The sequence below is a fragment of the Anopheles gambiae genome, chromosome 3 (assembly GCF_943734735.2).
Source record: "Anopheles gambiae chromosome 3, idAnoGambNW_F1_1, whole genome shotgun sequence".
NCBI classification, from domain to species: domain Eukaryota; kingdom Metazoa; phylum Arthropoda; class Insecta; order Diptera; family Culicidae; genus Anopheles; species Anopheles gambiae.
The window spans coordinates 29,997,464-30,025,295 of NC_064602.1; the positions used below are offsets into that span (position 1 = coordinate 29,997,464).

General features: G+C 45.4%; 3 protein-coding genes across 7 annotated transcripts; 1 reads left to right on the plus strand and 2 right to left on the minus strand.

Annotated features, from left to right (window-relative positions):
• Positions 1 to 4: 4 nt before the first annotated feature.
• On the minus strand, positions 5 to 4,862 carry LOC1280226 (phenoloxidase-activating factor 1). Its single transcript, XM_061658849.1, has 5 exons — positions 4,430 to 4,862; positions 2,546 to 2,953; positions 2,092 to 2,200; positions 782 to 966; positions 5 to 518 (listed from the first exon to the last, which is right to left on the minus strand). Exons 1-5 carry the CDS (start codon positions 4,542 to 4,544, stop codon positions 97 to 99), a joined length of 1,239 nt encoding a protein of 412 aa, XP_061514833.1. The 5' UTR covers positions 4,545 to 4,862; the 3' UTR covers positions 5 to 96.
• Positions 4,863 to 6,456: 1,594 nt separating this feature from the next.
• Positions 6,457 to 19,146, minus strand: LOC1280227 (ethanolamine-phosphate cytidylyltransferase). 4 transcript variants are annotated; one of them, XM_061658853.1, is made up of 7 exons: positions 18,460 to 19,146; positions 13,186 to 13,323; positions 10,946 to 11,058; positions 10,131 to 10,197; positions 9,944 to 10,056; positions 8,547 to 9,032; positions 6,457 to 8,476 (listed from the first exon to the last, which is right to left on the minus strand). In XM_061658853.1, the coding sequence occupies exons 1-7, from the start codon at positions 18,528 to 18,530 to the stop codon at positions 8,331 to 8,333; spliced, it is 1,134 nt and encodes a 377-aa protein (XP_061514837.1). In that variant the 5' UTR covers positions 18,531 to 19,146; the 3' UTR covers positions 6,457 to 8,330. The 4 variants fall into 4 exon arrangements, with proteins under 4 accessions (XP_061514837.1, XP_061514838.1, XP_061514834.1 ...); XM_061658854.1 differs by having other exon boundaries at positions 9,974 to 10,056; positions 18,460 to 19,137; XM_061658850.1 differs by having other exon boundaries at positions 8,547 to 9,095; positions 18,460 to 19,124.
• A 2,468-nt stretch (positions 19,147 to 21,614) lies between these two features.
• Positions 21,615 to 27,039, plus strand: LOC1280228 (ectonucleoside triphosphate diphosphohydrolase 5). Of its 2 annotated transcripts, none has more exons than XM_061658856.1 (4): positions 21,615 to 21,920; positions 23,025 to 24,144; positions 24,233 to 24,396; positions 24,483 to 27,039. In XM_061658856.1, exons 1-4 carry the CDS (start codon positions 21,885 to 21,887, stop codon positions 24,576 to 24,578), a joined length of 1,416 nt encoding a protein of 471 aa, XP_061514840.1. In that variant the 5' UTR covers positions 21,615 to 21,884; the 3' UTR covers positions 24,579 to 27,039. The 2 variants fall into 2 exon arrangements, with proteins under 2 accessions (XP_061514840.1, XP_061514841.1); XM_061658857.1 differs by having other exon boundaries at positions 21,630 to 22,611.
• The last annotated feature ends 793 nt before the right edge of the window (positions 27,040 to 27,832 follow it).

A 27,832-nucleotide genomic window follows, 5' to 3' on the forward strand; every position in this document is an offset into this window, starting at 1 on the left:
ACACCAACACAACACAACACAAACAAACAGTTTCAAAAACGACAGTATTTACAAAGTAAAAGCTCCTCCAACTGTTCCCCCCCCCCCCCCCTCCCATCACACAAACACCTTCGGTGAGTTCGCCTCAATCCACGGCGCGTAGTGTGCGATCGAGGTGTACACGCTCGGCATGTTCAGTGCGCCGCACGTTTCCGCCCCGAACGACATAATGCCGATCTGGGCGTACCGGCCCTGGTCCCGTATGATCAGCGGTGCCCCACCGAACCCATGGCAAGCATCCCGTCCCTCCCCGCCCGCACACATCCACTCGCCATCGATCGATTGGGGCGACTGGAGCGCACCGGTTGAGGCGTACGCCCGTACGCACTTGTCCCACGACGTGAGCGGCACCTCGAGGCTCTGCAGCTCCGGCGATTTGGCGGCACTGGTCGACAGCTTGCCCCAGCCAATGATCTGTACCCGGCGGCCAACGGTCAGGTCCTGCTTGCGCGCATGAAGACATATCGGTTGCGCAGCGACTGGAAGAGATATGGGGATCGGTGAGCAACAAGTGGGTGGAGAGATGGTAGCGAAAAGTTACAATTTCACGGTCAGTGGGCACCCTTGCGCCGCCGATCCCCCCTCACTCCGGATGAATTTGAATTTGATTTTTTTCCCCACGTGTGAATGACCCTCAAAACCAGAGAGGGCCACGGTCGGGGCCACGTGACCACCCCACGTTTTAAGCGACCAAAATCGAAACAAACAAAAACAAAGCGTGGCACAAAACCGGTGTACTTACCGGTGTAGTTGATGGGCGTGCGGAGTATTAGCAGCGCAATGTCATGATGGTACTGGCCCTCGATGTAGTCCGGATGGACGATGATCTGGCTGACGGCGTGGTTGATCGCTACCGGTGCACAGAATCCGGTACTTCCGCAATCCGGATCGGTGCGCGTATCGTAGTCGCCCACCCGCACCGATGAGCTGTGGGAGAGAATGATCATTAAGGAGAGGAGGGTTGTTAGGAGGATGGATGTAGAACAAGTTGAATTGCAAATGAAACGTAACGCGAAGCTAATAGCCAACTAGAAATAGACGAATCCACACATTGCATGTGAAAAGAAAGGTCGCACAGTAAATTTGTTTCCGACCGGTTGGGCTATGGTGGTGGGTACAGCGCACAAACATGTCATTAGGCAAATGACATTAGGCAAGAGAGACATTAGGAGAAGGGATTTTCCCATAGAGCGTTCCAAAAAAAAAAAAAAATAGGTGAAGGGAGAATTTGATAAAAATTTGAAAAACAAGCTTACGCAACCAGCTATAATATCAGTCATTTTTGGTGCCGTGACTAGGATGCGAAGGAACGGTTGCTTTGGGATGGCAACATTGCGAGGGACTGTAAACCCCTGCCTACTTTGTTGTTATGGATCTTCTAATGGGAGAAATCTAACTCGATTCCAACAAGCAGTATTCGAGTTTAGAACTCGTTTCGAATCTTATCTTATTTAATTGTATTTTTTTTAGATGGCGATCCATCATATATTACGTATTTACGGAAATCTTTACTATTTCCTATAGAAACCACCGTAGCGTTAACCCTTTTCCATATAAATTTTCAACTCGGCACAGAATCATCTCGATTGTCAGAACAGAGTAGGCCTGAATGTAAGCCATTTTTGGTGCCGTGACTAGGATGCTGTAAAGTATTGCAAAGACGGTTACTATAGAGTGCAAATTATGAACCCCCACTCTGTTGCTCTAATGCTTCTAGCCGACTAGCCAGCAATAATTAAACTCACAAATGGTGGACGCGCAGGCTCGAAAAAAGCAACGTGGTTAACAATTAACGGGGCTTTTTTGTAATGAAATTAGATTTTCAATGAAAACAAAAAACTGCACACTCATTGGCACAGGATATGACAGTCATTGGGTTTGCAAATTTGCCACTGTACTTCTGTGCACTTCAACGCATTTTTTTGTATAGATGGGAGAAAGTTGTGTGCGAAACTCATCGTAGCAGGCGGTGGAAAAAAAAACAAAAATCGCATCGGTCGGTTGACGTGTTGACGTGCGCGAGACAATTGGGTTCGTCGCTTGTATACTTACAGCCGGTGACTTTCCGCCTTGGCCAGGGCACAGTGGGCCGACGTAAGAACGATCTGGCGCGCAATGATGGAGCCTGAGCAGGGGAAGATAAACGTCCCGGTTTTGGTATCTGTCGAGAGGGAAAGCAGTCCGAACGATTAGCGCGGGTCGAAGAACAGCAACGAGGGGGGCAACAACCGCCAACAGTAGGTGAGTTAGTGTGTGTGCGTGTGTGTGTGTGCATTGTTGTTGCAACCATTAAACGGTCCAGATTGCCGTATCTCTGGCCTACGATCTGTGATGATTCGGATGAGTGTCTCTATCGTTTCATGGTTGAAGTTCACCTAATTAGAATAAATGTGCGACAGTTTGCAAGCGAAAGGAAGGGGCGGACCCAACTCGGGGCGGCCTTGCGAGCTGTGTTGTCTGTGCGTGTGCATGTTGGCGAGGTCGTCCAATGAAAAAAAAAACGTACTTTTGAATCCGATCCGAGCGACGAACGGGTACGCCCCGAGCCCGTTGTAAAAGTCGCCCTGCACGATACTCTTCCCACAGGCCGCCGGTGCCCGCTGGTCGTTGAACGTGGGCGAGGTGACGACGCGCGGGCAGCATACGTGCGGCTCGTACTCGTTCACGCCGCAGGAAAGCGAAAAATCACCCCGATAGCATTGGCGCGAAATCTCTAGCAGCAGCTCGGGACATTCGGCAAGCGGTACACACTCGGTCAGCCCGGGACAGCTGACCCGGTAGAGGGCTTTCGATTGCTGTTTCTGGCCGGCGGATGTCGTTTCGGCTGAGGGGGAGGGTAGCTCGTCGTAGGTGATGGGGAGCGAGCGGGCCACGGTATTGCTGCCGGACGTTTCGCTTTCCTCGATGGTGTGTGCTGGAAGGGGAAGTTTTTTTTTGTACGAGAATATTTTTATTAGCAAAAATAGTTTTGTTTGTAAATGAAATTAAAATTAAAATTAAAATTAAAGTAATTTAAATTATAATGATTTTTCCAAAACAGGATCACCCAAGATAGTTTATAAATACAGTCAACTCTCTCTTATTTGACACCTCTCCAATTTGGAAAACCCCTCTTATTTGAACATTTTCCACAGTCCCTTCATTTCCAGTACATTTTTGTCCCTCTAATTTGAAAAACCTCTGAAATCTGTATCCCTCTTATTTGTGTATGGTGTTGCCATGGTTATTGAATGATGTATGCTCAAATTGGCAATCGTGTTCGCAGTTTACTATAGCTACAGTAAAGGCTGCACACTAAATGTTATGTCTCTTTCTTGTTTGTATGGACCTTTAATCCATTTTCAACCTCTGTAATTTGAAAACCGCTCTTATTCGACAGTCCCATTGCCTCTCAAATAAGAGTGAGTTGACTGTATTCAGATATCAATTGGAATCTCACAATCATGTTTGCAGACTGCTTTAATTTTCCAACTGCATTTATAGAATGCAATTCCAATTTGATGAAGAAAATCAATCAATCGAAGCAGGCGTCAAATCAACATATCAACCCTTGAAGATGCTCAACCCCGCTGAGAAAATTAGAGTTTATTCTAAAAAGATTAGTGCGCTTTTAAGCAGGTAAGTGAGTGATAAAAAGAAAATAATAATTAATCAAAGAGATCTCTTTTATCTCGCATACGCTGCGCATACCTTAAAATACGCTGAGAAAATTAGAGTATATTCTCAAAAAATTAGTGGGCTTTTTAGCAGGTAAGGGAGTGATAAAAAAACCTAATCAAACAGATCTCTTTTATCTCGCATGTTTCAGTTTGATTAATGTAGTTTTGTATGTATGATCTTTTGAATGATTTTTTCTTCTTTTCATTGGTTTTAATGCAATTTTTCACCAATTCCAATCATTTAACTTCAAAACTGTCAAATTATCGTTCTCGATCCCGATTCCTCGCTAGAATTTATATGTCGAGCACGAAAGGCTTGAATCGTTTTTCCGATCGACAGATCACGTAGACGGTCCTTCATGGGGAAAATTCGACATATTTCTATGGAAACGTCCTAAACTACGTCCTAAACTACTAAAGTGGGGTTGTTTAATGGCAAATTAAACCATTTTTTCTTAACAATTTTAAACTTGACGTTGAAACATCTCGATTATAAGTAGAGTAATAAGCCTGATACAATTTTAATTGATTTCTCAATCTTGTACAACTTCTCGGACATACTTTTTACTTATGCAAACTGCAACAGATACTGCTTAAACATTATATTTTATATGCCTATACTGTAGGTCTTATTCTATGAAATTCTTCAGAAATTAATCTCTATTTAAAATTACATTAAATTCTAACCATAATCGCCTTAACACTCAACATTCAATGCGTGCTATCATTACCATTGCTAAGCCACGTAAAGCACAACACCGCACAGAACAAAGTCCTACTCCTAACGGACCAAGAGTAGTTGTTAGGCCTCATCATCATACTAAAGCAACTTTTCCTGTTCCGCATATTTTATCGTTCTATATAAAAAAACCTCTAATCACATTCACTAGCAAAAAAAGGTCAACTTCTACCACAATAAACTTTTTCTAACTTCACTTCCGACTGAAATGTGAACGTGAACTTCACTTCAGCAAGAGCACTCTTAGCCCATCCGTTTGTGGACCGGTTTTTCACCACACATTCGCTCGTCTGCACATGCAAATCACAACTGACGACGCGGGTGTAACGTTTTTCCAGCCCACCAAAATGCGCGACCTAGCCTAGTGGGTGGATGGGTGGGTGCGTACCCATGTGTGTGTGTGTGTGTCACTCGGTGTCGATCCGTATGGTCAGTGCGACAAACGCGTAATGGACGGTGGCGGACGGGTGATGTCTTCTTTCCCTTGCCTGTGCGGTGTGTGAGGTAGCGAATGCGAATTTTCACTCTCATTTTCCAGCATCATTCTACGGCTCGTTGGTTCGTGGTAACCCTTGGTATGGCTTTGTATGGCAAGTTGAGTTTGCCTGTCTGTAACAAATAAAAAGATTTTTCATCTAAAATGGTAAGCGCAAAACGTTAGATTTTGCTTCAACAATGTTGATAAGCACGGACGTACGTTAGATTTTGAACCAAGAGTGGCCCTCTAGTGGGAAAAAATGTAAACCATCGAGACGTGTATGTTTCACCTTTCAAGGTCTGTTTCAAACCTTTAGAATTGAAAATAGAAAATGTGCTTACTTACTTAACTCTTCATGGAAGAGGACCAAAATGCCTGCAAAAATACCTCCCTTCAGAACTTCAAGGGTTAATTTGAGGACATTTGTACCACAAAAAAACCCATGCCATCACAATCAAAGCAGGCTGTACTCCCTCCCAACAAACGATTCGATATGGAACCGTGGTGTCACCTGCCCAGTTGAAGAGTTGCTATCGAAGGGGGGGCCGAATCGGTACAGGGAGGCAACCGACGCACCCATTATCTTAATGGTACACGGTCCACCCACTACCGCACCCTACAGGGCGTATTTAGAACGATTTAGAACGAAACCAGTAGCAGCCTGATGATGTGTTGTTGTGCGCGCCCGCACATTCAAGAGATCAATCAGCAGCAAATGTTCCACCGATTCGAGCCACAGTGGGATGGTGTATTTGCACCAGCACCTAACACTAGATGATCCATATTGATCATCGAGCGATCGAGGACGGCGTGTGGTTTGGTTGAAGGTCATACGCCACCGGATGGTAATTAGCGTTCCGCGTTTAGGTGCATTGGTTTTGATAAAATCGGGATTTAGTAACACAAAAACGTGTGTTTTTTTAAACTATTACTTCATACCTCACGAAACATTTGGAGCGCACCGATTAAAGGTTTAATAGGTGAATTTTTGTACCAAAAAAAAACACATAATTCTATACAAAACAAACGTTTTTGGTACAAAGATTTTCTTCCCACCCGCGGGCCGATGCCAAACGAAACGTTTCATATCTCCCGTCGTGTCTAGGGGGGAAGTCGGGCGTGTAATGATTCAATAAATTGTTCATCCGCTGGGTGGTTGTGCACAATGTGCAAACTGGAAGATCGCTTATGCCGCGCACCAGTATAACCAGCAAAAGTGCAAAAATGGTTCTCTCTGCAATGATTTCATTACCCCCACACACACACAAACGCGCGCGCGTGGTCGTTTCACCGATTTGCACCGACAGATTGACGGATTGAGGTTGATGTGCGTTGAGATGCGTTGTTGTGTGCTGTTTTTTTTGTTGTTTAGTTACATTTTTTATCACAATAAAATCGGCCTGATTATGTGTGGTGCGTTACACAACTGATTGTCAACACATGTGCGGTGCTTGCACTCTAGAATGCAATGTCATGCAGTTCCCATGCAACGGCTTTTTCGGATGTTTGCAAAAATGCCAAATCAAATCTAGATTTTCATCTTTCGTATTTCGTATGCCCCGAAGATATTATTATTTGGTTTGCGGTTTTTTTTTTATAATTTTCGTGTGTGTTTGTGGAGTGTAGTTTTGTTTTGTTATACAAAGTTTGTAAATTTGCCATATCGGACTCGTGCAGGCGCGCTCTGCCTCTCTACAACACTGAAAACCGGGGGGAGGAGCAGTTTTGGCTTAACAAAGCGAGCTAGCTACTAGGCTTCCGAAACACACACAAACACCCAGAGTAAAGGGCTCCGATGGCTTCCACCCTTTAAACCACCAGTCCGCCACGCCATACAGCCATAGCAGCCTGAGCCGTTGCAGTATCTATGTACACAGGTTCAATTTTAAACGATTTTTTCTCTCTCTCTCTCCTTCTTTTGATTGATTTTAAACGGACGCGCCCGCGCTTAGGCTTTCACTTTTGTTTGTTGTTTTTTTTTTATTATTCCTTCTCTGAACCCCTATTTTCGCTTGCCGCACATAATAGCAGTAGTAATATTACAAACGTGTGTTACACATTCTCTTCTCCTCTTGTGATGAAGCAATCTCTCGCACCAGAAAAAGAAAACAAAGCAAAAAGAAAGGAATCTCAGCTTCACAGCTACATCATTATTAAAGGGGGATCTCGCGCGCGCGCAGATTTGAAATTACACAAGCGATCGATCATTGGATAAGTAGTCGTTACGTTAAATATACATTATATAGTAGTAGTTATAGCGTACAGTCGCTTCCCTAAACCTTAGGCTGTTGTGTTTTGGGGTGTTTTGTGTGTGTGTGAGTGTGAATGTGTGTTGTTTGTGATTTATCATTAATCCTTTTTGCTCTTTTACACCTTTTTTTGCTGTGTTCATAATGTTCCTGTGCTAATTAGCTAATAATTTACTCACACACAATTATACACACACATGCACACACGACCACTATTCTCTTGTAGCTTCTCGTAATTGAAATCTAAGCTTTTGTATACGTCACTTTCTATCCCTATTCCGCTCAGCATATATAGCACAAATAAAACATAAATACAAAAAAAAAAAACGAAACTACTCAATTTGGTGTGATACAATATTTTAAACAAAATCTAAAAAAACAAACCCGCGTCTTTCCACAATCTTTTTGCCCACTCACACACAGACACCATTACAGCGAAATGTTGGGGGTGCTTTTTTACTCTTAATTGGCGACCAACAAACTGAGATTCTACTATTTTTGTAATTTCGTGTGCGCCCATGTGTCACTCCTTTTTTACTCTTCTTCTTCGTCTTCTTGTTCTACCCCACCGGTCGGGTCGGTCAGGTTTCCCAAAACGAAACCTCTCCTCCTCTTTCGATGGTGGTGGAAACGAAATGAAAGAACAACTACATCTCTATCTCTCTCTCTCTATAATTATTGCTGTTGTGTTGCATTAAAAACGTTAGATAAATAACTAAAAACAAACACGGTTGACTCTCTTGATAAAAAAAACTCCCACATTAGGCTGATAATATGACGCACGCGATGCGGTCGCACTGAACTAAATTGTAACTATATCCGGGCATTTGCTTGTTTGTTGGTTTTTTTGTTGTGTTAAGCAGGTAAATAACATTCGTCACTTCCTCTTTCAGCCTCGCATCTAACCTCTTCTTTACGTTAACTATAAACTAAAAACAGACAAATAAACAGGAATGATACGGCGATACAATAAACACGGCGCGCTAGACACACATAAACACATTCGCCACGCCATACGACACACACGGCAACTCAAGTTAAAATATACACAAAACACACGGAGACGGGAAATTTGAACTTCTTTAGCTGCTGCTGCTGCTGCTGCATCTCCTCTACTGACGACGACGACGGTCATCATCATCGTTGTCGTCATCGGCGTCATCGGGTCAACCGGATTTCTGGGCCAGCTTCACCTTCTGCATCGCCTCGTACACTTCAATCTCCTTCTTTTCCTTCTTTTTGTTGCGCTGCTCAAACTCGAGCCGATGGCGAATGATTCTTTCCACAATGTCTTCCGTCGTGATGGTGTTGCCTGCAAAAAAAAGGACATTTCACGATTAGTGGCACACTTTGTTTCGCGCATCGTTTAGTGTCATCCTTACCGGAATCAATCAGCATAAACTTGCCCATCTGCTTCGGTATCGCGTACGGATCGATATTACCCACATCCAGCGCAATGTGCGTCTGACCGTGGCACACCAGCCCCACGTTAAAGTGTTCCATCAGATCCGCCGTCACCGAGTACGGGGCGCCGATCACCACCTCGTTCACGTACTTGCAGGCCAGCACACTTAGCACGCGCTCGTGCAGGTTCATGATCGGATAGTTGCCGCCCTTGTACTGGTTCACCACCGGGTCGGTGTGCAGCCCGACGATCAGATAGTCGCCGTGCTCCTTCGCCTTCTCCAGGAAGTCCAGATGGCCGACGTGAAACAGGTCGAACGCACCGGCCACGTACACGATGCGGTCGGTCGGCTTCGGCGCCTTGCCGTCACTGAACTGGATGATTTTTTGCGTCGTCGGCAGGAACTGGGAGCAGCCGGTCCAGGGGCTGCGGGCCGTATGGTCCTGGCCGAGCTGGGACGAGCCTAGGATTTGGAAGTGTTCTTCATTATACCGCTTCAGCAATGCTTCTAGCGCGTCTACATCTTCTTGTTGTGGTGAGAAAGAGCGCAAAGGGGTGGATTTCGGTTGAAGAGAGAGAGAGAGCGGGAGCATAGAAGGGAGGAACAGAAAGAAAGGGGAAGAGGCTTGGTGGTTAAAGCAGGCATGCAGGTTAAGTAACAAACAGGAATGTTAAGTGGGGTTGTTGCAGGGAGGAATCAAGGCAGGCATGGGTGCAAGCTGTGCGAGTTATGAGCATGAAACGACAGGATGACAGACGAAGATCTCAGTACAGAATAGGACATTACTGGGTTCTCCAATATGTTTCTCATAGTTGTGGGATACTTCTTTGACTCTTTTCCTATTGGAAGTGAACTTCATATTTTGGAAATTGGACTCTATGGCACTCTTTTTGGTGCGGCTCCTTGGAAATTCTTATTGGATATGTCCAACAAGGGTGCTAGAGTCCAATTTCCATTATATTAAGTTCATTTCACGTAAGAAAGCGTTCATAAAGTGTCCCACAGCTATGAGAACTCTTGGAAAACCCTGTTACAGTTGAAAAGAGGATACAACCACGAATCGAAAGATTAAATAAGGCATTAGACACACACACACACGCATTCTCTCCACGTTCTCCACTGAAAGTGTCGGAGAGAGGAGAGTGCAGGGGGATACGGGTAGCAAATTCTAAGCAGGTATAATGCATTACAGAGAGCTAGAAGACGACGGTGCGCCTTCATACGATCGTTTTGGTAAAGCTACTTGTGGTAAATTAAAACTCACACACACACACACACAAATACACAACAAAACGCACGCAGAGAGCAACGCAACGCAGCGAAACAACACAGGCAGACGAGAATGCGAGAGTAATGTGGAGATGAATATTTACCATCTTTCTCAACCTCATATTCCTTATCACCTTGCTTAAAATGGTTCTTGGTAAGGAGTAGCATGCGTCCGACCAGATCCGTCGTCGAAACTCCTGCCGTCCTCGATACTTCCCTGGAAAAATAGAGTGAAGAAGCCACTAAATTAGTCATTTTTAACAGAAAAAGTAAATCTTTTTTTAAACTTACTTGTATCGCTGTGCCTTTTTGACTAGATGGTACGTGTCCACACCGTCCGCTGTTAGGGTGATGTCATCTGAAAGTGGTAATTAAAACACGAATTTAACGTTAGAATCATCGTTAACAGTTTTATGAAACAATTTTAGAAGATAATGGATGCTCGTTGTAAGCTGGCAGAGCAATTGAAGGTTCCCTGAGTTGGCCGTCGCATGTAACCTACAGTCCAACGTTCACACGTCTACCTCTCAATGCCAATCAATCGATCAATCACGATCGGGCACACAACTCCCTTCTCTCCGCAGAATTTAGCGCCGTAGTAAACAATTTCTTCCAGCTCGCTGATTAAAGGGTCAGTGCTATTTCGGCCCGGGGCGTCACAGCACCAACGCCACACCACCGTTTCGGAAGTATCGTTTGATCGCTTGGTTTCATTCCCGTCCGGGGGCCCTGGGTCAATTGAAGATTGCAATACCGCGCTGCAGCCACGCTGGGCCACGGAAGCAGCAACGTCGTCACCGTAAGACCGGCCGAGAGACCGACAGTTCATTGCAAGGATTGGTGTGCGTGTGTATGTGATCCCGGATCTGGCTTCGGAACGAGGTCGTCCGTTTTTTTTACTATGTGCGTCGGGAAGGAAGAGCGAGATAAGGCAGACGACGACAACATCATCACACCACTCCGATCGAGCAAGAGATTGGGGTTGCGCGCCGATAGTGGACGGAGGTCAAAATACGCATCGCAGGATGAGTCGGTCCCGAGCGAGGCGTTCTCATTCATGCCGGCAGTGTTTGTTGTTGTTGTAGCGATCATATGCTGAAACTTACCACCGTGCACGCAGAAGTCACAGTCGTACTTGTCGAGCGTTTCGAGCGTGGTTACGTACGGTGCGTCTTCCACCACCTCATCGACCCATTTGATGCCACGCACCATTTTGTATCTACAAAGAGGAAAAGGTTGAAAGACATACATTAGTTCATTTATCTAGCCAACTTCATGTTAATATCGATCTTTTTGAAAAGGAAAATGCATATCTCATGCGATCTTCTGACACCGAAATGTCACGTGGTCGAATGACACACGCAGTGTTGCGAACGGTGATAGTCGTCGACATAAAATTTTACAAAATGATACTTTTTGAAACAACGCATTCTAGATCCACGCATTCATTTGACAATCACGGAAAAAAATATCATTTGACACGATGATATTTTTTCTGCTACAATCATTTGACTTTTTGATTTTGCCGTACAACAAGTGAACTAGATCTTCATTAAAAATGGGTCCTTTTTTCGTGTTTTCGCGTGAATTTCTATACTCCTGTAAGAGAATACCATTTTCCTGGTTCACTGAGTGAAAATATCAAGTGGTCTAATGGCTTAGTATCGGTAAACGCACGATTAAGCAGTTCTGGATTCTCACTGAAAAATGTCAAATGACATTCATTCTACATTTTTTGCAATCATGTCATCGCAAAAGCATTGATTGTTAATGCACAAATGATTATCGCTTTTGGAAAGTCGTGTCATGGTAACCATGAATATCATGATCAAAAAATGGTTTTGACACCCGCTTACTGCGAATATCATAAAAAAATGTCGACAATTAACAACACTGGACACACGTTGCCTAGAAATGCAATCAAACAAACGTGCGTTACAGCCGTTATCATCCTTCAAATACGGTTCATTCAAGATACTTTTCCACCCCAACGGCTGTGTGAGGCTGGCAAGGTTTCAACTATCATCCCCGCTATTCTCTTTCCATTCCTCCCCGCTAAGGAGGACGCTCGTTGATAGCATAACTGCTGCTGCTACTGCTACTACGCGGCATTTTGCCGGTTCGTTGTCTCTGATAAGTGGGACCCAGCGGTCAATATACATTTTTCTTCGTGTAAATGGGAGTTTAAAAAAGTGCATTCTCTCACTCTCTCACTCCCTCTTATACTCGTTTTGTGCGCGAGTTTAGCGCACCAACCAATCAGTAGCGCATGTCGCCGTGTCTTTGGTACAACGCTCCAGGAACCCCCTTTGCACTTGCCAAGCCATGCCGCTATCTCAAATCAGCAGCACTTGGGCCGGGTATAAACCGCTAAGGAAAGGGGAGAGGTCGTGGTGGAGGGGGGGGGGCTAGTGAGTCGTTCGATTGCGTTCCAAAGTTCGCGCTTTCTTTGCGGCCTGCTATTGAACTCTGGCGGGGATTGCAGGAGCTGACGGTAACCAAGACCACGAGGTCCCGGCGCGTTTCGTACTGGCTGGCTTAATGCGATTCTTACAAAGAGAGAAAAAAAACACATTCCAAGAACACGGAGCATTATCAGGTCTCATGCCTGGCAGGGCATGTGCTTCACGTTCCCTCCATTATTTGTGATTGATCGTGCGCGCTACAAATACCAACGCTAAAACTAAACCAAGCATTAAATGGCGCCAATGTAGCATTAAAGCGAACATGTATGCTTTACACACTGCTCTCATTGGCACAAACAAAAAATGGCTCAACAAAACATGTTTCAGTTCAGCGCTTCGGGCAACTTCCGCGACCTCCTGCACCCCCTTGGGAACATTATCAAAGCGCCTTGAGCAGTCTATTATCATCACGTCAGAAGGTCGCGCCAATGTACCGAAAACAGGGGAATCTCGGCTAAGAAGCTTCTCCTTCGGTTGTGTTTTTTTCCCTCTCCGAGATCTCTGTACCTTCAGCCGCCGACCGACCACACTATCGCCCATTTGGTAGGGACCCCCTGATAACCGGTCACGTAAACCGGGTTAAAAACGGGGGATAAGGATTTGCGCACGTCATCGGCCGGGTTGTAACGACGAGCGCCGGTGGCGTGATACTTGCGTAATCGATTCAGGTCGGGGCGGTGTGAGGGATTAGATAAAGAAGGTGGCAACACAGAGACAGTACAGCCTACGCAAGTCGGAATGATCGAACGGTCCCCAGTAGCAGTATTATCGGAGGTCAAGAGAAAGAGCGCGATTTTTCAGCAATATTCACAGCAGCTCAAAACGGGAAAAGAAGAAAAAATACAGTAAATGAATAAAAAAAAAACATTTCAAAACGTTACCTTTCCTCCTGCGTAAATACTGGCGGGCCCTTGTTCTTGGTAATGTCCTCGTCGTTATGGATGCCGACAACGAGCTTGTGGCCGAGCGCCTTCGCCTGGCGGAGGGAGTTCGCATGTCCAAAGTGTACCATATCGTAGCTGCCGGAGCGGAAAAAAGAGAAAAAATAACAACAAAAACAATCAATAACCAATCAATATGGGATGGGAAATAGTAATTACTTTTGTGTTGCTGGTAACAAAAAAAAAATCCACACAAGGCTCCCCCCCAGAGGGACTGTTATTAAATAATTTACAAACCAAGCTTCATATTGCGTAGGGTTGGTGCCCCACAGTGGTGCTTATTTTCTTATCACGACGGTAACACACACGTGTCTGGGGAGGTGGAGAGAAGTAAAGAAGAGAAACCCGACTTCCTCCTTCCCCAGGGGACACACTCCGAGACATTACGACAAGCGGTGAAGCAAAGGAAAAGGTCACACGACTGACTGATATTACTATTTGCTAATTGCGTGCCGTCCGTGTGTCCGCGTGCGGCCGCCAGTAGTTGCCGGTGCCGGGTGTGTAGTTAGAAAATCTTCCAAAACGTGACCCGCTTAACGAGCAATGCCGAAGAAATTAAGCAACGACCAGGCAGGCAGGCTGGCAATGCAACGATGACTCGTGTCGTCGTGTCCACAGTAACCAGTAGGGGAAAGCGGTGCAAAATGGCCATGTTAAGCAGTTTACGGAATATTGCTTTTGAATTTGCCACAACACACAATTATTCTTGCATTATTATATGCCTCCACCATTTACAGGGTTTTCCAGCGGTTCTCATAGTTGTGGGACACTTCCTTGACTTTTTCTTATCGGGAAGTGAACTTCATATGATGGAAGTTGGATTCTATGACACCCTATTCGGACAGGCTTTTTGGAAATTCTTATTGGATTTGTCCAACAAGGGTGGTATAAAGTCCAATTCTCATTGCATTAAGTTCATTTCACGTAAGAAAGCGTTCATAAAGTGTCCCACAACTATGAGAACTCATGGAAAACCTTGTATCTATGGAATAAAAATTGCCACATCGTCTGAAAATTTACTTAGACACACGAAAAACGAGTAAAATAAAAGTTGATATTTTATGAGATGCTATTTGGACACGCGGGGCCATTTAAATAAAACGTGAAACGTCAAAATACTGGGGCAATATGGGCCACAACAACTGCGCTAAGGTAATGGGTATATGCTGCATGAAAGCTCTTAAAATTCTTCCAATAATATATTATTAAAATAAAAAACAGTTTTTACACGTTTCAAATCTACAAAATCAAATCTTTCGAAGCTGTGCGCCTGTAACCATTATTGTGGGGTCAAGTACAACACACCACAACCTCACCATGCGCCATATGTCAAAAGTATCTGCCCATTTTGACCCAAGCATAATTACCCACATTTTGCCCCACATGAAGCATTGTTGTATTTTTTTTAAATATTAGTTAAAATACTCATTCAATTGCCTTACTTTCTCCGGAAAAAAAATATAGAAACGTCATATCTTTAAATAATATACAATGTAAAACTTCCATCCCTGTGACACTGCTTTAAGCTTATTTTCAAAGTGGCAAAAACTGCTTCAATATGCTTCTAAATCTTATTTTGTATTTTTCTTAGTTATTTGTTATTCAAGGGTTAAACAATTTGCATGGTGTTCATAGAACATTCCAACGAATAATACATTGGAATGTATCTTTGCTGTAAAATAATGCTTAAGTAGAAGGATGCCCATTTTGCCCCCCTTTACCCCGTCGCGAGTCCGTCGCAAGGTCAACCACATTACTCTCTCACGCTTGCGTATGTGAATGGGATGTCCTTTGCTCCATAAATAGAGAAATGAGACCCTAATGCGGATAAGTTTACTTGATTTGTTTCCTTTGGTTGGTGGTGTTTCCATATGAACCACTTTTCAACAACAATACGCCAATGCAAAGGTAAAACTTTCCACTACCACACCTTCCAAGTACAACACAAATTCTTATCGCTCGCAGCTCAATAATACCGCGGAATGTTTCATCGATGACTGTAAAAAAACGGAGGGTGAGGATCCGAGTACTGCCGGAAGTACACATTGGAATGCTATCGGAGATACACCCGGGCTTGGTGGGGGATGTTGTGATGGGTGTGATGAATAATCATTATCATTGTAGCGTCCCACACAAAAGCGTGTGGTTTTATCTTATCTTGCTAGCATACTGGCTTTAAAATACGTTACACGATACATTACGCCACGCGAGAGTTTCAGTGGAAAATTAAAAAAAAAAACGTTCGAGTGCAATTGGCAAATGCAATTGCTCGTACAAATTGTTTTACAATCAAATTGAGACCCGTCATGCTGCACACTCACCATGGGCATTAGTGATTCTAGGAATTAAAAATGGTAAAACCTGGTGACTACTCGGATCGACGCCAATCGAACGATTCGAGACGGTCAATGAACGATTAAAACGGGATGACGATCTTGTGCACACACATAAAAAAACTAAACTGCAACAAAACTTATCGTAATGCACGCGCGCATTTTTTCGTTTATGTTTACTCTCGCACCCACTGGGGGAGCAAAACAAAACAAAAGAAAAACACACACATTGCTTATCTCAATTTGCTCGACGCTACGAAACTGCAACTGCCCGTCTTGGGCCCTTCTCAATCTCTCCCCCCCTTTTGTTTTGGCGGAAGTTTCGCATGCATCGGTAACTCTAGACCCCGCGTAAACAAACCCGCCCCGGGTGAGTGCGATGAGGCGACCTTGACCTAGAGGAGCGTGTGTGTGTGTGTGTGCGAGTGGAGAAGGCTTTTCGCCCATCGGTGGTGGTGGTGGCCCCTTTTATCCTTCGCATTGAACACACACCTTCGCGGGGCACGTTTTTGGACCGTTGAGGACGCCGGAAAGAAAAGATTTGCTCCTTTATAAAACACACTGCTGTACACACTACTACTACTACTGTCGGGCAGTCCGGGTATTACGGTTAATACTATTTTTAAACTACCATCCACACGCGTCTCTTGGCCCTCCGCATCATCATCTCCGTAAACATACTGCCGCGTAAACCGAGGCAACATGCCAGTTGGAAATCAAGGGCAAGCAAGCAAGCAAGCAAGCACGCTTTAATTGTTGGCCCCCAGGAACGGGAGATGCAGTAATGTAACGCGCGCATCGTTTTATGGGCTGTTTGTTGGTGTGGAAAACCTGTTTTCTACCGCGCTCCACCGTGCGGTTTCACATAAATATGTATCATTAACAGCAGCAGCAATGCAGGAATGAATTGAACGGGAAAGCATTGCGTGGCTGTGTGGTACAACGCTTAAAAAGAGAAGAGAAATGTATGCTTTAAAAAAAACAGAGAAAAAAAGAGCCGTACGATTTATGCACAACACACGTGCTTTTGTGACGCTTGGGGTACATGTGCTTGGGATTTCTCTCGCTATCTCTGCCTCTCTCTGTTTCTCTTTTTCGGGGCCACGGTATGCGCGGTTCCGCGCTTCTCCCTTTACACGGTCTTGCGCATTTTGTACGCAGCCTGCAGCCCGTTGCTGGACGCTGATAGGTGTACGGGCTGAATCATACGATCTCGCGCGTGTGTTTTGATTAGTGCATCCCGTTTCGTTAGCTCTTTTGCTCTCTTTCTCTCACACTCCTTTTCTCACACACGTTGATGACCTTCCTTTCCCTGGTGCCAAAATGTTAACCCCCGCAAAAGGAGGGTACTTCAGGGTTTGGGGGATGATTGTAACGTCATCCTCACGCTAGTTGATAGCGGGTTTTTTTCTCGCGCGTTGCCGTCAATGCGTTAAAGCGCAAGCGTTTCGGTCGGTGGCGTGTTTTTTCTGGCGCCGCCCGGCAAAGACCTCTGCCGTTGCAGGAAAGGAATGCGCGCCAAGCAGGGAGGTTCATTCAACCTGGAGGTAGTGGAGCTGCTTTTGCTGGTACACAGCTCTCGTGTTGACCCCGCGCACACGGCTAGTTTCATTCAAAGTTTGACGCGCCGTCACCACCACCACAAGCCAAAAGGTGGTTTGGGCCAAAAGTTCATTCCATTGGTGGAAGTATTGGTGGGGCGAGGGCAAGTTGTTCCACTACAAGGAAGCCGCGCTTGTTTCGCCGTTTGTTAAACGGTTCCTTCCTCCGTCTGCCATGCCCACCACCACCCGCGCTCCAAGCTGTTGTTGTTTTACCCCCACCACACTACTACCACACGATGAATCATACCGTTGCATCGATTAAAAAAAACTGCAGCTACTACCGCACGTCGCTGTTTTGAGCGTTCTTTTCCCGCGCCTCACTAAAAAAAGAATAAATATCATTTTGTGTTGAATGAAACATTCTTCCCTCACCACACGACGCTGCAATTGAGACAAAGTTGGGTACACATTTGTAACTTACAGAAACGGGCAAACAAAGAACAAACTTCCGTTGGCATCGCGTCGGCATCTGTGTACCGATTTAGACAGCAGCAGCACCAACAATCATCAACAACATCCTTCAACCTTCTTAGTAGGCTGCTGCTGGTGCCGTTTGGTACAATGTTGCTCGTTTGCGAAAACGTAAGTCTCTCGAGTGCTGGTGCTAGAGCAAAAAAGGAATTGTCCGCTCACAAAAACACTCCGGACACAGCAGATGCACCTACTAACTGCAGTTTGCCGTAGTTGCATAGACACACGTACTAGGTGTTTCCTTGTCGGTTTGATGGCCGATGAGCAGGCCAGACTTCAACGCGTGCACACAGAACCGGATCATGTACTTGTGCCAAGCAGCAGGGAGGGGTGGTGGAAGTGCCGGACTGGTTTAACCTATAAAACCCAGGCACCTGGTGCACTTCCGTAAATAAATCCACAGAAAAGGCTATACACCTTTCGTATGTTTTTTATACCTTTAAAGAAGCGCGCAATTTTGCTTCTACGCACGCACAAACACACGTAAAAAACGGTGCCGAAAAGGGCGTTTCTTGTTTTAAATTTTAAACCCGCCATCTCCGCGCTCTCCGCCCCGCATTGCGCACTTTGGCGACCAACGGTTCCCTCGCCCACAGAATCAGCTGAGGTGGAGGAGAGTTATGAAAAATAGTTCTATTTTGGGAACAGGCCAACAACAAACAACGCCTTGGCCGTCTCTGTCCCTTCTGCTGGTTAAGGTCACACAGGAGGGAAAATCCGAGACAAAAAAAAAACACCTTCAATCGTAGTACACATTGCATCAGCGGGGGAAGAAAAAAATGGCTTTTCCACCCATTACTACTTACCATCCATCGCACCAGACGCGCACTTCCTTGTCGGCGTTGCCGGAGTGGCCGTTTTCGTTCCGATTTGCCATTCTCGCTTCGCGTTCGCGCTGGATGCACTTTTGGGGCTTGACTTTTCGCGGGCGCTTTTCACTCCACCACGGAAAACTGGGCACGGAAACGCAAGCACGCACTAATAATACGCACACACACACGCGGCGGGGAGTGGAGTGGAGTTGGTCCGAACCGACGTTTGCGACGAATGAGCTCCGCTGGCCGGATGCTCGAGGCTTTTATGAATTATCACGGGGGGCACGGAAGTGATAAGCGGACGGTGCTCGGACACACACGGAGACACACTGTGCACGCTCGGGGTGTTCGGTTGGGCCCGCTGGATCACTGCTAGAACACGCTAGAACGCACCGGGCAGGGAGGGGGTCGACACGTAGCACCGAAAGATTGGGCTGGCAGCAAATGGAGGGCAGCAGACGGAGCCTCTTTCGATGGGTTTTCGCAGCTTTGCGTAGCGTTTTTGCACTTGAATCGATACGTTTTGCCGGACGAAAAGGTGACGAGATGCAGCTCCGTTCCGATTGGGCACTGTGCACTGTGTGTGCGTGTGTAGCGAGCTAGCGAGCGAATGAGGAGATTTCGTGAACGGGTGTGTGAGTGTATGGTTGCGTGTGTATGTGTGTGATTTTTCTAATCTGCCTGCTGCGATGACAGCTGTGCGGCGCGGCCCAAGTAGCAAATTGGGAAACGAAGGCCAAGGTTGGTAGAGTAAATGAGATTAGGGTATTTTTGGGATATTTATGATCCCATGAATAGGAATTTACTGTTTTAAGCGCGATCGATACGATCGAACGCTAATCGATGGGAAATTCAAGGGACGGAAAGAGTAGATATTATAGTATATAACGCCAGGACTCCACAGAGCATAACACGGAGCGCATCATAACAACTGACAGCTGCCAAACGCTTGAGAAAACGCTTGGGAAAGGAGGTTAAGCGTTTCATTAACTATCGGTCATCGCAGTAGGTTGGTAGCTTTTCAACGAAATATGAGCGGCCTACTAAGGATATTCAAAACATGGTACCAGCAATAAAGCGTTTTATGAAGCGTTTAGCAGCTGTCAGTTGTTATGTTGCGCTCCGTGTTATGCTCTGTGGAGTCCTGGCGTAAGAGGTAGAAGAAAAAAGAGAGCGATAAAGAGAATGAGAAATAAAGCAAATACAAGAATTCAAAGATGAGTGGGCATGAGATAAGACAAGAAAAAAAGAGCAACAAAAATATTATCAGTTAAGTTAAAATGTCTTATAATTATCCGAAATGCAAATTACCTCATCTAGCCACTTCAGACAGATTTGAAAAATTAAATTCCTTGAATTCATCCTTGAATAAAAAAAGTCGCGCCATGCAGTTGTAATTTTGGCAGCAATCTGAGCTGCAATCTCACTCAGTGCACAAAATCAACAGACGTTTTCGTTCTATCCCCATATAACCAAGATACCGAAAACGCCACCAATTTCTTGTACTAAAAATCCAGTTCCATCAAACAAAGCTAAAAAACTATCAGTTTGGTGGGTTAAGCCACATGGCCACAGAAGCAGCCACTTCAATTTTGTTGAAGTCAGTTTTTTATGCACGGGCAATTTATTTGCTCAACATGTTTCACCTGTGTTTAAATGTTATTTAATTGTGCAAAGGAAGCAATTAAACGTGTGTGTTTAAGTTGGTTTGTTGTAAAACATTCATGTGTAATATGTGAATATGTGTGTTTGTTTACTTGCGAGTGGACTCTTTCATTTCGCTGGTCAGTGCATATTTTATAGACTAATAATATTGCTGACGTTGAAGTGCAGTGATGTAAGTGAATGAATTTAATCAATCGAGGAGTTAAAATCCTATTCAGCATATCGCCTTAGCCAACCCTGGACCAAACTTTTCCTCAAAGTATTTTTGAAAAAGGTGGGTTAAGGGTGGGCAAGATAAATACATCGGATCGGAACTGGCAGCTCCGATTGTTCTAAAATTTGGTGGGTTAACGACTGAATTGACCACCACAAACCCACGTGGGTTTGAAGTGGTTTTACAGTGGGTTAAGGGCGATTTGGTTATTTGGGTCAGATATAAAGCCGCTTCCAGAAACACAGTAAAAACACCATGACGAAACAAAACTGACAATCGAAAAATAACGCTTGTTTTTTTAAACAAAAAAAAACAATGTTTTGTATTCTTCAATTTTGATGAGAATACAGAAGAACGTCAAACGGCTCGCCGACGGGTTGACCGAAAAAAAATAGCGCTACAATGCGTTACATTTCATCAATCAACTTTTTCATTATGCTGATTCTTTTCGATGTGTCTGGCAGCGGTCTGATCGTCCGTTAAAAATAAGTGTTACGATGCGTTACTTTTCATCTGTCAATTTTTTGTTAAATGTTTTTGTTACGGTGATTTTGTCGACGTGTCTGGCAGTGGTCTTTCAGTTGTCAAACTTCGAAGTGTTTTGTTACCACATGTTTTCATTCCCGCTTCAGAGTTCAAACAAAGAACAACTTTTGTGTTTTTATCGTAAGCCTTCAGTATAATAAAAAGTAAAAAAATACTAAACCTAAATTTTGAATTCAGTTTTGGTAGTGTGGTCAATAACACTTTTAACGATATAAATTGAAAGCTTTGAAGATGGTAGGTAATTGAAACATATTTTTTACGAAGTTATCTCGACGATTTTACTTAGAACTAAATCTAAATGGGTTTTCACTCTGTTAGCTTTAACATTCTATAGCAACAAGTGAAAAGGCATTTCCATTCTGTTCTTAGAGTTTCTACTTTTTTACTCCCTTCCCAGTTTGAATACATATTTTTGGTTTTCTTTCCTTTCCAGCAAACCAACCCGCAGATCCAAACACATTCATCGCACACTGCCAAAATCATTTCATCAGAAAATGAGGCTCAACCCTTTGGCAGGCAGCAAAACCACCGCGAGGTAAGCATTTTGGCTTTTCATACGAGGGTAAAAAAGGGTAGCTTTGCCTACAATGTCATTCCGAACGCGTATTACAATTAATACGGAGTTTGGTTCTGTTCAACAGACAGTTCGAATTGTTGTATGTTAATTCAATGACACGCTGAGCTGTCAAATTTTGTTCGCCGGTCTGCAACCGCCCGGAAAACGAGACAGCACCGTCCCCCGTGTTGTTCAACGGGTAGGCGAGCCGCTTTTTGTTTTGCCCTTTCGTTGCCGTGCGTAATTGAAGTCGGCTCGTCGTACACGGCAAGGCCGCACCGTTTTTTTCGTTTCCCTCTCCCTCTCTCTCTGTGTATCCGTCCGAACGTCTGCCAAACGCTGACCGGATTCTGTGTCCGTTCGCTCGTCCCCCAAAACACACACACCGAGTGCCTTTTTACCGTGCCGGATCGCATAACACACCAGCGCAGCAAAATGCCTACAGCGAACCAAAACCTACGAAACCGGAAGGTAAGCGAGTGATGGAGTTTTCTTTCTTTCTCTTTTTCCTGCTTCTGCACCGCACCGCATCTGTCCCTGTTCTGCGGCTGCCCGGGGGTTTTCGCGCAGGTGACGAAGAAACGTCAAAAATGGTCTCGGAAAATGTAAGCAAAAGGCTGCTGTGGCTGTGTGGCACGCGTGTATTGTAGTGCGTGGAAGTAGCTAGAAAGCGTGCGAGTGTTTCCTCCTTTTTGTTGTTCGTTCGGGGCGGGAAAGTTTTTCCCTTGTGTCCCCCCCCGCACACACACACATCGTTCGGTCATAAAGAAAAGTTTCCGTTTCGTGTGTTCCGTGTGCTACGAAGTGTGCCATTTTCCCTTTCGGTCAGTGCTGTGGGTCGACTGTTGCAACATACCCACCACCCACCAGTTGGATGCACAGCCTTGAATGTTCTGTGTCGGATGCTGCAACAGGCTGAACGGAAAAAGATCTACTCGTAGACAGTGGATTTGCCTCATCGAACTCCTCTGAATGCCAACACTACTCCGGTCCACCGAACCAACGAACCGAAGGGGGAGGAGGGGACTGCAAACAATGCACCCGCGGGGGTGCGGTGAAGGGTTATGGTTTTTTGTTGAATTTTAGATAAGATAGCCCAGCAAGTCTTCTATCGCCAGCAGCACCCTCCACCTCAGCCAAGATGGGATTCGAGTACGAACTGGTAAATAATATGCCTGGGAAGATATGTCTGCAAAAAAGAGGAAAAAAACCTTTGGTTGCTTTGTTAGGGGAATCTTCGCGATCCGAACCTAACCGCTCCCCACCCCACACTATCGCCCTCATCTGTCCATCGCGACCACTTGTCACCGTTGGCTTGCTATGATTGTGCTACGTTCGTGATGATAATGGTGCCGATTGTGAGCTGGGGGAGGGGTTTGGAGGGGATGACGATGATTAGGCAACTTCGTCTTCAATTGAATGAGTTGCACGTTTTGTGTAGATGCCTTTACCTTGAGCCCGGACTTCTCATCCGGGTGTTTAGTAATAAAAAAAAAACAAATAGCCCTACTCTCTCATTTGTTTGTTTATACTGATACTAATAGCTTTTTCTTTTTTTTGCTTCACTCCTTGCAGCTGCAGCAGCAAGACTCGTCCGAACGCACACAGCCACCGGCCGGCTCGAGGCGCAAGGGCGGCTCGAAGGGCGGCGGTGGACCGGGCGGCAGCAATTTGCGCTTTTCCTTCATCTGTCTCGTGGTCAGCGCGTCGCTGCTCATCTTCCTGCTCGGCGCGTACACCGACTCGTTCCATCCGATCATCGACGGCATTGCGGGCCGGCTCGGGTACCATGAGAAAATCTACGCCGTCGTGATCGATGCCGGCTCGACCGGGAGCCGCGTGCTGGCGTTCGAGTTTCACCACGGCACACTGGACGGGCGGCTCGTGCTAGACTACGAGCTGTTCGAGCAGTCGAAACCGGGCCTGTCGGCGTTTGCGGGCCGGCCGGAGGAAGGGGCGGCCAGCATCGGCAAACTGCTCGACCTTGCCAAGCGCGTGGTGCCGGAGACGAAGCTGTCCCAGACACCGCTGGTGCTGAAGGCGACGGCCGGGCTGCGATTGCTCCCGCCTGCCCAAGCGGAAGCACTGCTCGCTGCCTGCCGCGAGCTGTTCAAATCGTCCGGCTTTCTGGTGAACGCGCAGGCGGTGGAGATCATGGACGGTACGGACGAGGGCATCTTTTCCTGGTTCACGGTCAACTTCCTGCTCGGCAAGCTGACCGGGCGCAACACGGTGGCGGCGCTGGATCTCGGCGGTGGCAGCACGCAGGTTACGTTTGCTCCGCGCGACGTCTCGCAAACGCCCCTGTACAAGGACTACATGCACCGGGTGCCCACGTTCAGCTCGTACGTGGAGGTGTTCACGAACAGCTACCTTGGGGCGGGGCTGCACGCGATACGGCATGCGGTGTTTACGCACCGGGCGGCTGAAAACCAGACCAAGCTGTCGAGCGAGTGCGTGAATCCGATCATCCACGAGAAGCTGTTCCGGTACGGGACGGGCCAGTACTACATTAGCGGGAAGGACAATCCGAAGGCGACGGCCGAGAACCCCGTGGTCGACTACGAGCTGTGCGCGTCGATCGTAAAGCAGAAGCTGCTGCCGACGCTCAAGCCGAAGCCGGTCACGCTGAAGCAGCACGAAATATCGGCCTTCAGCTACTTCTTTGATCGTGCGATCGAGACGGGGCTTGTTGGTAAGAAAGGGGTTGGGGTTTTGTTCTGGTGATGATTTATTACGGTGAGCGTAAATTTTAATGTCGCTCTTTTTTCACTTGTTTGTAGATCCCATGCAGGGTGGCGAGACGACGGTGGGCGAGTTTGTGAGCAAATCGCGCGAGGTTTGCGCGGAAGCGAACGCAGACCAACCGTTCATGTGTGTGGATTTGGTCTTCATCTCGACGCTGCTCGAAGAGGGTTACGGACTGAAGGCAAAAACGCCCCTGAAGGTAAGAACTTGTTTAGTAGACTCACTCATCATCTCGGTTTGTGATTTATAATGTGTTTGTTTTTGTTGTTGGCCTACCTTTTTCAGCTGTATAAAAAGATTGACGGACACGAAATATCGTGGGCATTGGGCTGTGCGTACAACATTTTGACGAGTCGCGAAAATGCGATGAAACATAAATAGGGTTATAAGGCGACGATGGGTTCCAAAACTAACATTGGAATCAACTGACGATGCTGATGCAGTCCAACATCAGTGGAGAAGATGCAATCAGGTGGTAACGCCACAACCGTTACCAACCTCTTTTCGAATCCGGAGAGAGCGTTTGAGGGGGAAACGCAGAACGCCAACGAAGCAATCGGAAGGAAGGATTATTATCCGTTCTTTGAATCACTCTATGAGAGAAGGTGGTCAGAATGGCAGAAAAGAGAACAGACAGACAGAGAGAGAGAGGAATTTAGAGCAAACATGGGATATTACTGTAACTATATTTAATTGCTACCCCTATACAGGTCGTTATTATTGAACATTTTCCACCGAGTTCGCTACGCGAGATAGATTGAGAGAGAGAGAGAGGTAGCAGGAGAAAAAAAAGGTACAGGGTGACAAAGGTAAAGGGATGTTTTAACACAGGCATTTAGACAAAACGAAAGGCAACGATCGGTTCCACATCCCTACCGAGTTTTACTTTTCCAGCAAAAACACCCGTTTTTCACTCCCTTTACTCTCAATGACAAGTTTTACAAAAAAAAACACCTCCGAATCACGTTTTTTACACAACAGAAGCAACATTAAACGAAAAAAAAACAACCGGTCCCGCCATATAGTAAACATAGTGAATTTTCAAAAGACAGAACTATATTTTAATATGTTAGTAAAAACTGGAGGAATTAAATAGAAGAAAAAAAAAGCACAATCCATTTGCCAAAAACTTGGGAGGATGGTGGTCGGAAGAATGGTACAGTTTTTGGTGTCTCTTTACAAGGAATCGAAAGGAAACGAAAGGAAAGAGAGAAAGGAACCGCAAAGAGTGTGGTTTTTAAACTCGAAAAGAAAACAGCAAACAGACGCTTTTTACAACAAAACTAAACAAAAAAGAACCGTAACTATATCCAAGATGTGCCTTTTTTCTAGTAAAATTGTTCGTATCAGTGAGTGCGTGCGTGAAGTGAAGAGCACGCTAGAGAGAGGAAAAAGATTAAGTAAATGTTAGAGGAAAGCATTCCTAATGCAAGCACAGATATCATTATACAGGGTTTTCGAGGAGTTCTCATAGCTGTGAGACACTGTATTGACTCTTTCTTACGTGAAATGAACATAATGTAATGGGAATTGGACTCTATAGCACCCTTGTTGGACAAATCTAATAAGCATTTCCAAGAAGCCTGTCCAAATAGGATGCAATAGAGTCCAATTTCCATCATATGAAGTTCACTTCCCATAGGAAAGAGACAAGAGAAGTGTCGCACAACTATGAGAAACCCACTGGAAAACCCTGTAAATCACAAGCATCAGTGACGAGTTTAGGATAGGAGTTCACCAAATCACCAACGATCGTAATTCCGTAGCCATCGACACATAAAAAGAGAGACAAAAAACATACTAAATAGACATACAACCATTAAACAGCAACAAGAAACAGACCTGTAGAGTGTGTGAGTAGCGTACAGTAAGAGAGAGAAAAAGTGGGAAAAACAGATAGTAGAATCATAGCAAAAGCAATGCACGCGCCTAGCCGTGTTTAGTCTGCACCATCAACCTTTACCGTTTTGCACCTCTCCCCTCTTTGCACCCCAAACTCTCTCCCACATGCCACACGGCACACGATTTTTTTTGTGGCAAACGTGTGAATCAGCCCAGTGTGTGTATTTTAGCTTCCCTTTGTGGCCAGCTGGTTGATTGTGGTTGAGATAGTGCGTTTTTACCTTTAATATCCGTGATTAGTTGTTGATGTTGTTGTTTGCTGTTGATGTTTGAGGTAAGGTGAGAGGAGAAAAGGAATAGAAAGAGCCCCCCTCCCCCGTTTGTAGTTTGCTAATAGTGTAGAGTGATCGTATAAGCACAATGTACTGTGAGCAGAGCACATCCGCATATATATGTGTGTGTAGAGTGTGTCGTATCCATCCCTTGACTCCCATTTACATTCCCATTTGTTCATCTCATTCCCTTTTGTGAAAGCTCACGTCTCTGTCCCTGTCCTTATGAGTTTAAACGCACATTACGCTCACGGCACTGTCGTCGATCATTCATGGCAACCAAGGCACAGACACTTATGCGGCTTAAAAACAAGCTAGATTTCAGGCACAGCACACTTTGTTATCATTTCATTAACACAAATGAAGAAAGAAGGAGGAAATGCTTTCTGAATTGCAATAACGGACGATCACTATAAGTGAGACAAACGGTGTATAAGGCGCGAGATGAGAGAGAGGAATGTATTTGCACCCTTCTGATGTGGCAAAGGAAAACAAAATATAAAAAACAATTAATTTGCACCAATAGAGAAGCTTTCTATGTACAGGGGTTTGTTTTGTTTTTTATTCACCTTCTTTATGATTTTCTTCCATCCGAGGACACTCCGATGCATCTATCCGCTACTGCTAAAAATAAAAGTAAAACCTCAGGACGGTGTGATACCAATGAAGCATGAGCTTTTGTAGTAAATGAAATGGAAAGAAAGGCCACGGCTATTAACAATGAAGTAATGCTTAGCTAATGAATGTTTTAAAAATGTTTTCTGATCCGCCCTTTTACTCCGCTGCGATGTAATTAGACCGTGTTGTGCAGCTTAGGTAGCTAATTTTTTTTCTTCCATCGATTCCACTCCATTCCGTAATTAGTCCATAACAGGTTGCAGTGGAATTTAATAAGCCCTTTCTTTCGATGCACAATGCATCTCATACACACACACACACACACATACACTGCCATTCTAAATCCCGGTTTGCAATCGGGAACTGCAACGGTATGCTGCAACGTGCCCCACGGCATTCCTGGAGCGTTTGTGCGCTCATCATCCCGTCCCTCGGGCATATCCCTTTTTTCCGTCGACATGCGGGAAATGCGCTGTGTCGTATTGAAGAAAAATGTGATTATAAGCGCCCGGCGTCCCCGATTGGGGCAGGGGATTCAGTCGTACCAGGTACATACTGAAATCGAAACACCAGAACCACCTTCACCGAACGTAGCGCGCGCGTTCCGGCACGAGCAAAAGAGAGAGTGAATACGAATGCCCCACTGTGTGCTGTCGTTGGTTTCTGTGTAGCATTAAATTCTCATTTCTTTCAATTTTCAATGGCAGCCCTGCAATGTGTCATCGTGTAGTGTGTTTGTGTGTGTGTGTATGTGTTAAAAAGGCGTTCGCTTTCGCCTTTCTCCATACCAAATGGAATAGAGGAGTGGAGTAGAAAAATGGTTCCGAATAGCATGGCGCGAGC

Bases quoted from the DNA above. Each gene is read 5' to 3' on its own strand.
- LOC1280226 (XM_061658849.1), bottom strand. From the start codon at position 4,544: ATGCGGAACAGGAAAAGTTGCTTTAGTATGATGATGAGGCCTAACAAC. The intron at 2,201-2,545 runs GTACGTTTTTTT...CCCTCTCGACAG, and splicing joins CGCTCGGATCGGATTCAAAA to ATACCAAAACCGGGACGTTT. The intron at 519-781 runs GTAAGTACACCG...TATCTCTTCCAG, and splicing joins CACGCCCATCAACTACACCG to TCGCTGCGCAACCGATATGT.
- LOC1280227 (XM_061658850.1), bottom strand. From the start codon at position 18,530: ATGGCAAATCGGAACGAAAACGGCCACTCCGGCAACGCCGACAAGGAA. The intron at 10,057-10,130 runs GTAAGTTTAAAA...CTATTTTTCCAG, and splicing joins AAAAAGGCACAGCGATACAA to GGAAGTATCGAGGACGGCAG. The intron at 9,096-9,943 runs GTAAATATTCAT...CACCACAACAAG, and splicing joins ATATGAGGTTGAGAAAGATG to AAGATGTAGACGCGCTAGAA.
- LOC1280228 (XM_061658856.1), top strand. From the start codon at position 21,885: ATGCCTACAGCGAACCAAAACCTACGAAACCGGAAG. The intron at 24,145-24,232 runs GTAAGAAAGGGG...ACTTGTTTGTAG, and splicing joins GATCGAGACGGGGCTTGTTG to ATCCCATGCAGGGTGGCGAG. The intron at 24,397-24,482 runs GTAAGAACTTGT...TACCTTTTTCAG, and splicing joins AGGCAAAAACGCCCCTGAAG to CTGTATAAAAAGATTGACGG.